Below are 16,315 nucleotides of genomic sequence, written 5' to 3'. Positions count from 1 at the left end.
TTTACACACAAGAAACAATTTTGTAAACTATGCAAGTGTTTGTCTAACAGTGTAACCAAAGATTGAGTCCTTCCTATGCCATTTATCCCTGGGAATGACTCTTCTGGGATGTGAGCCCTTGTTATTGACTGAAAATAATCTAATCAGCCACTGGACATGATTGTTACTCGCACATCAGTAGAGCTGAAAAGACACTGATGTGGCAGTAAAAGACCTTTACTCTTTAAGAAAAGTGGTTCATTTAGGAATGTTTACTGTAGTTTGGCACAACACATTATACCTCGTCATATTTGCACCAGTCACAGCTCAAGATCTCAGCCTGGTGGCCTGGAATCACTACTTTGACTCCTGGTGTCTTCACATCCCAAATTCTTAAAGTCTGATCACCTGAAACAAAGGAAACATTGGTGAGCCAAGGGTAATCACAGGGAGTCTTCCCATTATAACTCTGAAATACTTCAAATCGACCAGTACAAAAAGTGACAACAATTTGCTCAGCCTTCTACAAAACATAGGTCCTGGCATGAGTCACTTGCAGTCCAAACAAGAATGACTAATTATACACAAGATTCATTGAGACACACACAAGAAATTATTAGGGTTTTATCGTTTAATTAACAAGATAATCAAACCTAACACCTAGCTTTGTTTTATCACTAGCACCCTCTGTTGCTTTCTCAATTTGAGTAGGTTTTGTAAAAAGGATATGGGGTAAAATTTTCAAAAGGGCTTAAGAGTATGTCTGCAGAGAACACGTGAAACACAGGGTTCTCACTAGATAAGGCAAGATTCACTGAAGATTATGTGATCAAATAGCTCCCGCCCTACTAATTTTACTTGCTGTAGTGGGACACATTTCATTTTGGGTTTTAAATTTCTCAGTGATATAATAATGGGCTTTTTTTTATAGGAAAAAGCTATTTTATCTTTGAAAGATGTATTCCATCAGATAATACAGATTTTAAGAGGTAACTTACATTTTGCAACCCACACTACTTGACAAGACACTTTACATTTTTGTAAGAGAATCAATACACAAATACATGTGTTGTTTGGCCCATTATCTTTGTGGTTAATCAAAGAAGCATTTTTAGGGCCAAAGATATTTGGAAAACTAGCCCATTGAGCCAACAATAATTTTGGCAGAATATAAGCAATCTTCCTAATGGTAACAAAAAATTATACCTGACCATATGAAATAGCCATTATTTTTGACCTAGTAATCTGGAGGCAACACAGCGGAGCATACACAGATTTGGTGCCTGCCAGAAATAGTATTATCAATGGATGACTCTACTTCAGAGAGGAAAAAGAATACTGTACATTATGAAGTGACCTTCCTACTGAGCCCTTTGCCCAATAGAAGAGTCAACACTAAAGCCAAAACTGGCTCCCCGTTTCCCCAGCTCAGTTGCAGGTAGAAGGACTCACAAATAAAACGCTACCCTTTTAGAAACAAACAAAAAAACCCAACCCTTGGGCTGATAAACATTTGTAAGATGGACAGGACAGAACAAGGTTAAAGACCGTTTGAAGCATACCAAGTACAATCGTATTCAGGGTCATCACTAATCAGCATTCGATATTAAGCAAACACAAAGATTCCCAAAAATTTCCAATAAAAATGCATTTATGTATTCATTCATTCATTCTACTTTTAGTAACAAGTCATCGCTATTAGGCAACAGATTTTTGCTGGTCTGTTGGGTGGTTACTGAACACAGAGTTGTCTGTGTATTCTACTTGATTCACCTTAAATTTTATAAACCTGATAAAATAAAAAATGAAGATAATTAAAGATCCACACACTCACCCAAAGATTCCTAAAAAGAGATCACAAACAAAAGTGTAAATTTCACCCCTTGCATAGAGCTGGCCAATGCATATATATCACATCAGTCCCACTAAGGGACTAAAGTTTACATTAGACTTAAATGGTGCACAGGCTTTATGCTGGCTTTTTGTCAAAGGGTGTTTTTCACCCAAACCTATAACCCACAGTACATAAAGTCCAGCAAGACAAGAACCAGTTAGCGCAATCAATGCCAGACTGTGCTGAGACAGAACAATCACAATTCAGCAAGGCTGGATACTTAAGAGATTAACGAAAATTAACTGTTTTGAAGGCAAAGATGGGTCCAGTTAATGCAGCATCAAATTAGTTTTCAAAGAAACAAATACTTTTAGCTGAAAGGTTTTTACTTAAATAATGAAACTGGTTTGGTAAATACTACTGTCAGGAATCTGACCCTACTATAACTGGTCGCTACATAGGAACAAACTGGATAAAAGTGGCTTTAATCCACTGAAAGAAGAAGTTACCAGTAAGAGGTAATTTAAACACAAATATCCATGTACAATATCTCAACAAAACCCAAATAGAATTTAGCATTTACTATGGTGTTGTCCATCCAAAGATCACTACTTAACATTAATTTAGTCTCACAACACTGCTTAAGGGCGGTAAGTATTATTCTTGTTTTTACAAATGAGGAAACTGAGGCACAGAGCGGTTATGATACTTGCTCAAACTCGCACAAAAACCCTAAGGTAGAGCAAAGAGCAGAATCCCAAGTGTTCTGACTCTCAAAACAATCCTTCTAGGGACTTTTAAAATGATCATTCAATCGGTTTTATTCAGTCATAAGAAATAAATTTGAACAGATGATCCAGCAAAGTATTAATGAAAAATGTTAGGATATATATAGCTTTCATTAAGGTCTCTCAATAGGGCTATAATATATGCATGAGGCCGATTTTCACATAGCAAAGACTAGAAAGTAATTAAAGACAACTGACTGCAAGAAATCCTTAGTCTCCAATTTAAATGTTTCAGTCTGAGATAAAATGCTCTTCAGGTATGCCAAGAATCTAAATAAATTGAAGTAGTTTTAATCTTTCTCAAATATCTTACTGTACACTGTTCCTCTCTGAAAAAAAAGTTAATGTATTTTCCTGCTTTACTTTTAAATACCCTTTTACCTGTTGACAATCTCTACCACAGAGTACTTTACTTGAGAATACTTTATAGCCACTAAATGCTGTAGATAATTCTTTATCTTGGTTGGCACACACTATAAATAAAGGGCCACGCATTTTTGGTATGGTATTTCCCTACAGCTTGCAAAATTAGAAATTCATTTAATCTAGCGTACTTAGCACAAGACACATGAATTGACATGTAGTTAGATAATATTTCAAATGAATATGCCCACCTCACTTTAACATGCATTTGATTTGACACAAGGAAGCAAGCAAATTATGTATTTTTAATAGCTTGTAGTACAAGTGGCAATCACTATTGCACTTAGCATTTGCCAAATTATATATTTTGCTTTTTAAAGGCATGCTATGTACAGAAAATACACATACTAATTAATGCATATTATTTCCCCCCCTCTTAAAAGTTTTCAATCTCCAAATACCATACAAATATTCAAGGTACTTTGTGGCAATATATGTGTTTATATTTAGCACATTAAATGCCTATAAATAAGCACAAGGCACTTCTAGGAAATAAAGAAAAAGAGCACTAATTTTATGAGCAGAAGGCCGCATTTTCAATATAACATAAGAGTATCAATATATATCTATTCAAGAACTTATGTCTGCCTCACTTCCCATCACCACAAGTATTTGAGTCACACTTTGGTTTTTTTGAAACTGGGTAAACTCAAATATATTTAAATGTGGTTGTCCAAGGGTTGTTTTGCCTTGGGGAGCCACTTCTGGGACAGAAATAAAGCAAAATCTGATTGTTATTACAGCTCCTTTCTTGATAGAAACACCTGAAGACTGGAGAATGTGATGGCTTAGCAAGCCAAAATTGGGTCCAGAAATATTCACAGTGTAAACCACACGTAAACAGAGAAATTATCTTGCAGACCACTCCTGTCTCATTCATGATCACTTGGGACTTTATCATCCCCTTTTTGCAATCATAACATACTACAACAATTATTTGCATGGAAGTATACTTACATATTTTAACTTTTATTGCTAGCTTAGACTGGGGAGGCCCACAGGCCGCATCCAGCCCACCAGCCGTTTAAAATCTGGTCCTTGAGCTCCCGCTAGGGAGCAAGGTCTGGGGCTGCTCCACACAGCTTCCAGAAGCAGCAGCATGTCCCCTTTCCGGGCCCTATGTGTAGGGGCAGCCAGGGGGCTCCACTCCACATGCTGCCCCCACTCCAAGCGCCGTTCACGCAGCTCCCATTGGCTGGGAACTGCAGCCAATGGGAGCTGCAGGGGCAGTGCCTGCGGACAGGGCAGAGCGCAGTGGAGCCGCCTGGCTGTGCCTCCGTGTAGGAGGCAGAGGGGGGACATGCTGCTACTTCCAGGAGCCACTTGAGGTAAGCATTGCCCCAAGCCTGCACCCCTGAGCCCTCCACCCACGCTCCTGACCCACTGGTCCCAGCCCAGAGCACCATCCTACACTCCAAACCCCACATCCCAAGCCCCACCCTAGAGCCCTGACCCTCCACCCGCACCCCACTCCCCTGCCCCAGCCCGGAGCCCCCTCACGCACCCTGAACTCCTCATTTCTAGCCCCACCCTGGAGCTGAACCCCCAGCCAGAGCCCTCACCCCCTGCTGCACCCCAACCCCAATTTCATGAGCATTCATGGCCTGCCATACAATTTCTATACCCTGATGTGGCTCTCGGGCCAAAAAGTTTGCCCAGCCCTGGCTTAGATGCTGAAAAGAAGCAGCGCCAACACCATGTAACCAGCCTGCTCTCTGAAACCAGAGTTTGGGATCCTCTGGGTTACACAATCTGGTTAGTAAAAAATGTTTACAAAGACTCTAGTAAGAGATGTTAACATTTTCAGAAAGGTAAATCTCAAACCCAGACACTCCACTCTTACTCTTTGGTGACAAGAACAATGCAGTCAGAGATGGCATACAAGGGTAATAATGGGGTAGCCGTGTTAGTCTGGATCTGTAAAAAGCGACAAAGAGTCCTGTGGTACCTTATAGACTAACAGATGTATTGGAGCATAAGCTTTTGTGGGTGAATACCCACTTCGTCAGATGCAGGGTAATAACGCTGTCACTCTCTCATACATAAAGTATGCTGAACACAGGTGTTTACAAAGTATGCAGACTGAATTTGTTTGTTCACTCAAACCAGAAAAGCTGCAGTTCCAAACCTTCTCTCTCAATGTATGCAAATTCCACAGTAAAGACCAAACCCTTCTCACAGCACTAGAGCACTTTCCATCCTGCGTTTGCAAAATGACTCCTTGAGGAAAGACTACAATAAATGGAGCTAAAACCATGTTGAATGAGGGAGAATCTTGCAGAGCACATACTACTTGAGACAATCTTTTCTTTCCCTTGCACTCATGACCTGTTAAAACTGTAATGAAAACAGTCAGTGCTTACACCCTACCCAATAAATGCAATGACAGCATTAAAATTGAAGTCGTAGAAGATAAAGGTTAGCTATTATGCTAAGACTTGCTGGGCTTTGTCCAGTACAGAACAGACTCTTCATTTCCAAGTTACCAATGCTGTGCAGTACTGGACAGCATCACCCTTATGTAATTAGAAAAAAAGATACTTGTTAGTTCCTCTTGCTGGCAAATTTAAAGGACAATAAGAATTTGTTGACTCTATAAAGGATGATTTTATAGTGAACTAAAAGAACCTGGCACGATCTATTGCGCTGCAGTGGTTGAGGGTCATTGCGCTGAACTGATTTACATTTGGCTACAAGCTAATGATGTCTGCATTCGGCACCTTCTTTGTGTGCTAGTCATCACTTTGTTCTCCAGGTAGAAAGAGAGAGCTTCTGGACAAACGACACAATGAGTCATTAAACCCTTTTAGCCATCAGGCCGTTGTTATTTATGTCATGTCTTTAATCACATTTTCCACATGACTGGTCTCTCGATGTCAGCCAGACATTTACTGGGCCCCTGAGCTGATGCAGCACATCCACCTGATCTCCCAGCTTATTTTATCCGCTCAGAAACTGCTATTGACATCAGAATAGAATTTATTTACACACACTGAATTAACAGCTCCTGTTTGTTATTATTTTCAAACAACAACAGGTAAGAGGCAATCAAATAACCAGCTTGAGTACAAACCATTGCACACAATAATAGCAACATTCTGAAGTGCCTAACATCTTTCAAAATGTGAAGTGCAATTGTATTAGCTACTAAATAAAAGTTAATGTAACTGTAATACCAGCCAGACATACTCCATTTTCCTGTCCATTCCACACCAGTTGAATCTTGCTGCACACTGATATGACTTACTTAATCTGAGGACTTTTAATCAAACTAAATATTTCTCAGGTAGCATTCATTCCTTTTTTCATTTGGCTTACATTTCAGCATGGCAAGGGATTCCCTTCTTTCCTTCTCCTCCCCCATTTTCTTAAAAGAAAAATAATACATTGAAAATGAATTCATCATCCCTAGAACCAAGGAACTCACAATATCAGCTTGAGCCAAATATAGAATAGTTCCAGCTTTCTCAGGCAGCTCATATAGGACTCAGATAGTCTCAATATAGACCTGGAACAAACTCACTGGTCCAGTCAGGGCCTTGTTTGAGTAGTGAACCTTCCTCTCTCCTCCCCCCGCCCCTGCCAGCATTCACAAAAGGAGACTAGATAAGAACAAACTTATTTTCACTTCCCCCCCCCAAGAGGACTGAAACGCAGAGGAAAAGAAATGCACAATAGTTGTCTTCCATCTATTTCCATAGCAGTGCCAAATGCTTAACAAAACACTTCAAAGTTAATTAAGTTTGTATCAGGACTAAACTTTTGTTTAAATTGTGGAATAAGTAAATTGTTAGAGATCACCATTTTCCTAACAGGTAAAAAGCAACAGACGTTGGGGAAAATGAAACTAATTTCTGGCTTAAAATTCTGAAACTTCATGGTGTGTGAGAGAGTGCATCACACAAATGAATCATCTAAAGAATTTCAGCACTCTGCTGGATGAAGCTGAAGGAGGGGTGGAAAGAGGAGAGAGAAGGGGTCCAGAAAACAGGCAGAGGAGGAAGTTCAAATATTCTCTTCCATCCCTATTCTGGTCAAAATTTCTGTGCGACAAGTTTTCAGGCCAGCATTAGTTCCTAGTGAAACAAAGTTTATTGACTTTTTATTTCTGTTATTAAGTTTGAGGATCCTGAAAATCTAAAATGAGGATCCCCGACTCCTATTCTCCTCCACCACCACAACTGGAGAAGACCTAGTGCCACAGTAGACATCAGCTGGCTCCAACACCAATCTCTACCCTGAGTGTAAGGGCAAAATACTTTTAACCACCCAAAAAGTGAAGTGATGACCTTGAAAATGCACTGTCTGAGATGCTTTAGGAAATGCCATTTGGACTTAAGAGCAAGAAACCATCAGAGTTGTTCATTTACTGGACAGAATAGCAATGGATGTATCATTACTAACGGCATGAAAAGCTCCATTATATGTCTACCATTGTAAAGCCATTTTGTAAAGACTTAAAATAATTTAAAAAATGAAGGATACTTCTCTGTATAAAACCCTCTGCTTTTAATTCAAGTTCATTGACGGAGTTAATTTATTCAGTAGAACATCATATATTTTATTTGGCTATAAAGAGGGAGGTTTAACAGTATTCTGAGAGCATCAGTTTCTTTCATATGACGACTCTGGGTATGTCTACACTGCAATTAAAAACCCACAGTTGGCCTGTGCCAGCAGGCTCGGGCTAAGGGGCTATTTAATTGCAGAGTAGATGTTCCAGCTTGGGCCCGAGCTCTGGGACCCTCTCATGGGGCCTGGGCCAGCTGCAGGTTTTTAATTTGATCACTATGCAGTCCTTCATTTGGCCCCAAAGAGATTCAACACATTTTTTTTTGTATTAGTCAGCAGGATTTACAAAACTGGCAGGAGGCAGAAAAAGTAAAATTGCTGATTTTCTTTCCTGAGGACAGGGCACAGCAATACATATTAGTATATTATACTGTGTATCTTAAACGGAGGTCTCATACTTTAGGGCAAATGGTCTACTGCTACCATGGTTTTGGAGACAGTCTTTTAAAGATATTTCAGAATATACAAGAAAGCATAAAGCACATCTTAGCAGCCAAAAACAAAAAATTATGAGTGGGAAGGGGAGTTGTATAAATGCAATAGTGTGAAAAACTGTCTCAGGATCACTGAAGTGAAGCAAGTGCTAGATAACTGCTGATCCCAGTTGAGAAACCAAGAGAAATGATTTAAGGATCACAACAGAACCTACAAATCCGTTCCATGGCTATAAATTTCTCTTTTCTTCCTCCATTTTTTAAAATATGATACACACTACCATCTGCTGGACAAAGTGAGAAATAATTCAATACAATGCAGGCTCTTTTGACTTGAATGCCATTTTACTATAATATTTACCTGAGGCAGATGCAAAACAGCCTGGGATGTGCGGAGACCATATAGTGCTGTAAATGATGCCTTCGTGGCCTTTAAAAGTGCATAATGACCGCCCCACAGTTGGGTCCCACTAAATAAAATGAAAAACAAAAGTCTGCAGATGGAGCATAGCAATATTTAAATCAATTATTTATTTTGGGCTAAACACAACTTTCCAAGAAGGCTATTAAAATGTATACTTTTATTCTACTGGGGTTTCTGTACAATAAAAAGAAGAGGTTTTCACATATGCATTCACAGAGAAACTAAAAAAAATTATCGAAGAGACCAGAATCTCTCAATATTTTTATATTATAGATAGATATAAATATAATATTTTACTGTGTCCATCAAACAGTATCTGGGCACCCAACAAAACTGAAAATATTTCAATTATCCTTTGAAATGTGTCTGGTCTTTCTGCTATTTAGATATTTTGGGGCTAACAGGGATGCATGCTTCTATATTAATTAGAAACGAAAGTTAAAAACGTATCTGTCTAAAGGCCCCATCTTACAATTAGTTTAGCCCAAAATCTCCCAGGGATTTCTTTGGGAATTCTATGTCATGGTGGACTGCAGGATCTTCCCTTTAACACACATTGAAAGAACTCAACAGATATGAAGGGCAATGCAGCAAGCCAAATTTAAAAAAAAATGACAGCATCAGTTTAAGTAAAGAGGAAAGCAGAGGGGGCAGAAAACTGCATAAGAGAGGACACCGTTTCTCAACACAAATTAATAACTGCAAGTTCTAAAACAAATAACAGTGCTGACCTTCTGTCAAAAACAGACATACCAGTTTGGCAGTTTGATCCCATGAACCAGACACCACTACCTGTTCTCCTCTAGTTTGGCTCCAGTCAACACTGTAAACCTATAAATATTACAACAGCTTAGTTTAGAACAGCATAAACATCCAATTTTGATACTCTGCCTAGCCAGAGTTTCATAAAGCGTACTTGGATTTTTAGTTTGTATCACAATCAGCTGGAAATGTGCACATCTGGCACTAAAGAGCAGTCATGAAGCCACTTAACTGTGCAGAAAATTAAATTTAACATTTCAAACAGTTTTTCTTTGAGTTCTGCTTTTTGTCATATATAGATACCCAGCAACAACTCCTCTTAAAACTAGGACTAATGAGGAAACAAGTTTGAGTTGTGTTATTTATTTGTTGTGAAAAGCTTCATTAGTCACTTCTTAGCGTATCTCTACACTGCAATTAAAAACCCACACCTGGCCCAGGCCAGCTGACTCAGGCTTACGGGGCTCGGGCTAAGGGGCTATTTAATTGTGGGAGAGACGTTCCAACCTGGACTCCAGCCTGGTCTCTGGGACCCTCCCAACTCACAGGGTCCCAGCGCCCGAGCTGGAGCCCAAAGAAGAACGTGTACCCCACAATTAAAAGCCCAGTAGCCACGAGCCCCCGTCAATTGGCACAGGCCAGCAATGCATTTTTAATTGCAGTGTAGATGTACCCTTCAAGAATTCAAAAATCTCTAATTTTTTATAATACACAAAGTGAAACAGAACCTTATAGTTGGCCTGTTTGGAAACTTATTGGTACGTTTAATAGAGAAATGTAAAAGCTGAACTCATTACGTAGAATTTGATACCTCTGAAACTCTTCTCTCTCATGTCATATATAAAAAACTACACTAGAAGAAAGTTCAAGTTGCAAAGTCAAGCACCCAAAAAACTAGGAAATGCTGCAATTAAGGTTGAACACACAATCTTAATTTGCCTGCCTTGTGCACATGCCTTATAACAGTTTCCTTGCCCAGGCAGTCCCAGTCTTTCCCATACCTCTGTTCAAGAAAATCCTGCTCAGCCCCTTGTTCCTGCGCTAAGCCTGACTCTTGCTCACAGCGGTGACTGTTTGCACTGAAATCCCCTTTAAATCCCTGTCAGTTCTTGCTCTACTTCCACATAGACAAGCCCTAAGCCTCTGCAAAAGGGAGATGTGCTACTTCCAGCCATGGCAGCTGCCTGCCTCCTGGTGGATGTGACTCTGCACTGGATAGATTGGGGAGCTCCTGTCCTATGTGGTGCCCCCAGGGCCGGCTCCAGCTTTTCTGCCGCCCCCAAGCAGGAAAAAAAAAAAAAAAAGAGGACGAGCGGCGGCACTTCAGCGACAGCTAAATCGCGTCGCTTCTTCGGCGGCAGCTCCTCCCTCTCTTCCTCTTCGGCGGCAGCTCAAACAGGAAGAGAGGGAATGAGGGACCCGCCGCCGAATTGCTGCTGAAGACCTGGACGTGCCTCCCCGATACCAGACGAAGTGCCGCCCCTTTGAACTGGCCGCCCCAAGCACCTGCTTCCTACGCTGGTGCCTGGAGCCGGCCCTGGGTACCCCCCAAGAGGCCATTGTGGCCATGTGGGGGATCTAAGTAGTGGGTAAAGCAGAGATGGGGGAAGCGACCACCAAGTCTGGATCAGTTCTATATCCAAACTCCCCACTCTCCCCCTGCACACACACAGTTACTGCTGCCTCAGCAGTTACAGGATTGAGCAATGGAGGCAGGACTAAGAATGCAGCAGAAACCCTAACTTTCAGAATTTCCGGATAACAGTTTTCAGTCTTAATGCTAATTTGTGTATGTCCAGTAATAGCTGATACATATCAGCTAAGGAGAAGAGGAGAGTAAAACCTTAACCAAATAGGCATTCCAATGAGATTTCAGCCCCGTTGGAGTAAATCAGTGAATTAATTTAGTTCTGGTTATTCATGAGGTGCAGTAATTGGCTGAAAGGAGAAAAACACTGATAACAAAGATCTGAATTTACATTAAAATTGTTTACACTTCTTGAAGTGGGAAGACTGAATCTTATTTGGAAGATGAAGTTGATCCCTGCCAATCTTACCATTAAGACATTATAAAACTCAATGGCAGCATTCATTAAAAGTATCAGAAATGGATTAAGAAGGCAATCAGTCATATTTAAAAGCATTGTCTATCCGTGTTTACCAGAAAATATTAATTATACTCATATTAAGATCTGGTCTCTCTTAGTGCACTTATAAGAACTGATCCAATTTTTCCATATCTCAGAGTCAGACAAAGCCCATGTGTCCTGCACTGTCTTTCTAACCCATGCTTGACTGCCTCTGACTCCCAGCCAACAGGAGTGCAGAGACACTGCTGGCCGCTTCCGGGACGCAGTGGGTGTCAGAACAGGTAGGGACTAGTCTGCCTTAGCCGGGAAGCACCGCCAGTGGGACTTTTAACGGCCCAGTTGGCAGTGCTGACCAGAGCCGCCATGACCCAGTGCCTTACATTCCGTGACCCAGTACTGGGTTGTGACCCGCAGTTTGAAAACCACTGCTCTAAGCCAGTGCTTCTCAAAGTGGTGGTCCGCAGACCAGTGCTGGTCCGCGAGCCATCGGCTGCCGGTCCGTGGTGAGTTTCCTCATAAGAGCGTCGAATAGGATAATAATATGCCACCGGTCTCTGGCACACTGGAAAAAAAAATTGCCAGTCCCCCACATCAGATAGCTTGAGAAGCACTGCTCTAAGTCACAATATCTGTTCAACTGAACTGATGTAATAAATTCTGGCTCTATCTGCTAAGCAAACGGATACAATCAGAGAGCCCACATTTTTGTCTTAATTTTGATTCTACTTATGATTGCTTAGATTTTGAAAAGCGAGAACATACACAATACTACGCTATAGAGAGGTGTTTTTTCCCAAAAATTAAATCATCCTTTTAATATTAAACACACATCACAAACAAGAACTTGTAGGATAGGTTACATGCAATATTCACTCAAAAACCCTAAAAAGCAGGAAAATCCCAAATTATAACCCACTTCTCAACTGTACTCTCATGCCCCCACAGCATGTTTCCACTGACAATTGACTCCTCATCACAAGGAACTTCTTTCTGCCTCCAACAGATATAGGAATACAGTACACACAACACATCCACTCCCCTCACATTACTACACAAAACCTTAGTTATGAACTCACAAACACTTAAATGTTCTCACCAACCAGGAGCACTTACTAATGTTGCTGAGGCTGTTAAGGTTATAGACTGTGATTATACTACAGATCCGTATGTGCTTCAACCACAACTCACCCCAATTTGTCAGCTTTCAAAAAATTAAAACAAAAACCAAGAAGGACGTTATAAGAATACTGATGGAAAAGAGGAGGCGGCAGGGAGGGGCAAATAAAACAGACCTATTGGGACAGAACTGATACTTTAATTCTCCATTTTGTGAATAAATATCATACGCTAGAGTCATATATAGATAGGTTCCTATCTCCACATTTCTCATCATCATATTTTATACAGAATATTTCCTCAAGTGATGAGATCTGCAGATAGTCCACTACAAAGATACCATTCAAAGCCCAAGTCACCTCTTCCTTGGCTAAATAAGGATACCTCTTTCCACATCTGATAGCTGAATCTCATAATATTCCACTTTAACCTATATTGAGGCGTTAGTATGTGATACTAGCCAAGTTTCATACCAGAAAGAGACAAACATATCTAAAGTTTATATCCAGGTTCCTGGAGGATAGGTCCATCAATGGCTATTAGCTAAGATGGTCAGGGATGCAACCCCACACTCTGGGTGTCCCTAAACCTCAAACTGCCAGAAGCTGGGACTGGACAACAAGGGATGGATCACTTGATAATTGCACGGTTTTGTTCATTCCCTCTGAAGCATCCAGAACCATCAGAAGACAAGATATTGGGCTAGATGGATCATTAGTCTGACCCAGAATGGCTGTTCTTATGTAAAACTACATCCCTAGTCAGCAAACAGTTGAAATTTCTTTGGGTTTAGTACCACAACTAATTCCCTTTCACTTTCATTATACACCCACCCACAACATACACACCCAGGTCCTCAATCACACTTGCATGCATAGGTGCCGACTCTGTGGGTGCTCCAATACCCACCCGCAGCCCCCCTGATCAGCTCCTCCTCCTCCCCCTCCCCTCAGTGCCTCCCACCTGCTGGCAGGCCCTGCTGATCAGCGCCTCCTCCTCCCTCCCAGCGCTTCCCGCCTGCCGCAATCAGCTGTTCCACAGTGAGCAGGAGGCATTGGGGGGAGGGGGCCAGAATGGGGCAGGAAGAGGTGGGGTGGGGGCAGGGCCTGGGCCAGGTGTGAAACACCCCCCCCGCCCCCCCGGCACATAGAATTATAGAACTGGAAGGAACTTCGAGAGGTCATCTAGTCCAGTCCCCTGCATTCGTGGCAGGACTAATTATCTAGACTATTCCTGACAGGTGTTTGTCTAACCTGCTCTTAAAAATCTCCAGTGATGGACATTCGAAAGTCGGCACCTCTGCTCACATGCAAATCATAACTCCATCCTCAGATTACTTAAAGTAGAAAATATATGGGTAGTATATATTTAATCTTGGTGTTAAAGTTGTTCATTTATTAATGAACAACTGGATATGAGTATTGTAGGTGGCTGTGTGCTCAAAGTGAAAGGCAGCTCAGTGTCAAGCTAGGAATCTGAGTACATCTGAATGGTAAAGCCCATGCACAGTGGTTGGTGTGGATGATAATGTTGTTTAACTGGAGATTTCCTCAATTTTTAGAAATTGTGCTGAAAGGTAACACACTTAGTCAATTACTTTTTTATCTAGAGATGGACATACGTCAACATTCTGGATTTGCCAGAAGCAAGACAACAGAGTTCCATGCTTTAATCCATGGTAGTGCCATTCAAATCATTATTTAAACCTGTATTACTTAAGAGACTTGACACATTGCTCCCTCTTGCAGCTTTTTCAGCCTGACCCTACCATTGCAACAAATATTGCCGTTACCCAGGGAGTCATTCCAAGCTGACAGTTCGAAACACTGCCTTGTCTCCTACTCTGACCCTCTCTTCTCTACTTCAGTTTATACTGGACATACTCTATCACACTTAAAACATACATCAACAGCAAATGTACACTGGTATTTCCTGGATGTAAAAACATGTTAGCTCTCCTTGCTGTGAAGTGAAATGCAACATTGCTACAGGCTGCTGAATACTGTCCATCATTCATGTCAGTCACATCTTAAACTTGATCTGCAAGCTGATCAACAGCAGTCGGTTCCAGATGTTTCTAAAGTGGCATACAGTACAATTATGAAATAATCTGCCCATAGTGGAAAATTTCTTCCTAATCCTGGCCACTAATGACTAGTTTATGCTCTTTACACACACACTATATAGGAAAATTACAATGATCAATACCATTCTTGGAGAAGACAGCTGCAATGAAATTGGCTGTAACCCCTGACAGATTAAGAAGTCACTGGTCAGCAAAACCCACTTAAAGTCAAAGCCATATTGCTTCAGATCTGCAAGAAAATAATTCCTCATCTTTATGAGAACTAACAGACAATCATTCATAGGAGTTTCAGCCTTGCAAAAAGAAGTGAACCACACAAGCTAATGATTTCTGCACCTCAGAAAAATTCCCCCCATTACAGCTACATCAGGTATAAATATTTATAAATATATACCAATTTATGTTACTAAATATGAAACAAATTCTGATATTGTAGTATTTTATTTTTAAGAAAATTCAACTATCAGAAGGGTAGCTGTGTTAATCTGTTAATCCACAAAAAAACCGAGGAGTCCAGTGGTACCTTAAAGACTAACAGATTTATTTGGGTATAAGCTTTCGTGGGTAAAAAACCCACTTCTTCAGATGCATGGAGTCATCTGAAGTTTTTTACCCACGAAAGTTTATGGGTTTTTTACCCACGAAAGTTTATGCCCAAATAAATCTGTTAGTCTTTAAGAACATTCAATTCAGTCTTAATTTTGTCAGTAGATGTAATGTAAGGTTAGTCAGACCAATATGAAGATGCATGCTAGTCACAATTTTTTTATTTAAACAGTGGGCCTGAAATCTTGTGCATTTGGGCCTGTTGTATTAATTCAGATGGACTATATGGACTCAAAGAGTTAAAGGTGTAACATAACCCAGTCACTGTCCAACATTAAACTGTTTTAAACAAGGTTTGGAGTTTCACATGCAAAGACCTCAGCCTGCTTAATCCCAGGGCAAACATCATTAAAAATCCTTTTAACCTTTTATCAGAGACACAGAAAAGAAAGAAAAAGCTAAAGCATTTGAAATTAAATGTATTAAATAAGGCTTTCATTTTAACAACATCCCTTGTTCCCTTTACTTTATCTGGAGACAGGTTTTTCAAAGGAATACACCCCTTGATTGACAGGATTTTAGATGGTATCAAAGATGGTAATAACTATTTTTTGGGAAAAGAGAAGAAGTTACTTGAGATGGCTGGAGCTGTTAAAGTCTGATCCCGTTTCATAAGATGACAAAACACACATACACAGAGGGGAGAGAAAAGAATAGCAAAGACAGAAAATGCAGCTTCTGCCTCTGATGTTTTCACTTGCAACCTCATTACTGGAAAAAACATAGGTACAGCACATGGTCTTATCAGCCACTTCAAGACCTGGCAAACTTGAACAAGTGTTGGGCTGTTTAGGTGATTGCTTTAAGTTGCCTCTTTCTGGTCACAAGCTTACAGCAGTGTTGCAAAATACGCTGTCCTGGCTGGCTAAGCAAGAGTGTTATTAGAAAGAAATAAAAAAGCAGAGAGATAGGAAAGAGAAGAAATAAGGTAAGGAAGGAAAAGGACACAAAGTCTCACATCTCAAGTGGTGTTTGGGATTCAGCTGGAGCCAGTAGAGGTGGCACTGTCATCTGGGTGCCTCTCTTGGCCCAGTCTTGTCAGGACACCTTTCGGGATGAGAATAAAGGTTTGGGGTCCCAGGAAACAGTGGAGTGGCTGCCATGATGGTGAAGCTTGCCCGTTCCCCATCTCTCATCTTTCAGTCAGGCAGCACTGCAGTCCATCAGCTCCCCCTGCCCCCAAAGTCCCTTTTTCAGGAAT

General features: G+C 40.8%; 1 protein-coding gene across 1 annotated transcript in view; it reads right to left on the bottom strand.

Moving 5' to 3' along the window:
• The window catches only part of PEX7 (peroxisomal biogenesis factor 7), a 68,324-nt gene that overhangs the window by 42,928 nt on the left and 9,081 nt on the right, over window positions 1–16,315 (bottom strand). Inside the window, exons 4-6 of the mRNA XM_045011423.1 lie at window positions 9,208–9,285; window positions 8,392–8,500; window positions 281–387 (exon numbers count right to left, since the gene is read on the bottom strand). Coding sequence (XP_044867358.1) covers window positions 281–387; window positions 8,392–8,500; window positions 9,208–9,285 — 294 coding nt within the window. The remainder of the gene's footprint in view (window positions 1–280; window positions 388–8,391; window positions 8,501–9,207; window positions 9,286–16,315) is intronic.

The sequence above is a fragment of the Mauremys mutica genome, chromosome 3 (assembly GCF_020497125.1).
Source record: "Mauremys mutica isolate MM-2020 ecotype Southern chromosome 3, ASM2049712v1, whole genome shotgun sequence".
Lineage (NCBI taxonomy): Eukaryota > Metazoa > Chordata > Testudines > Geoemydidae > Mauremys > Mauremys mutica.
This window is presented reverse-complemented; position numbering and strand designations above follow the sequence as displayed.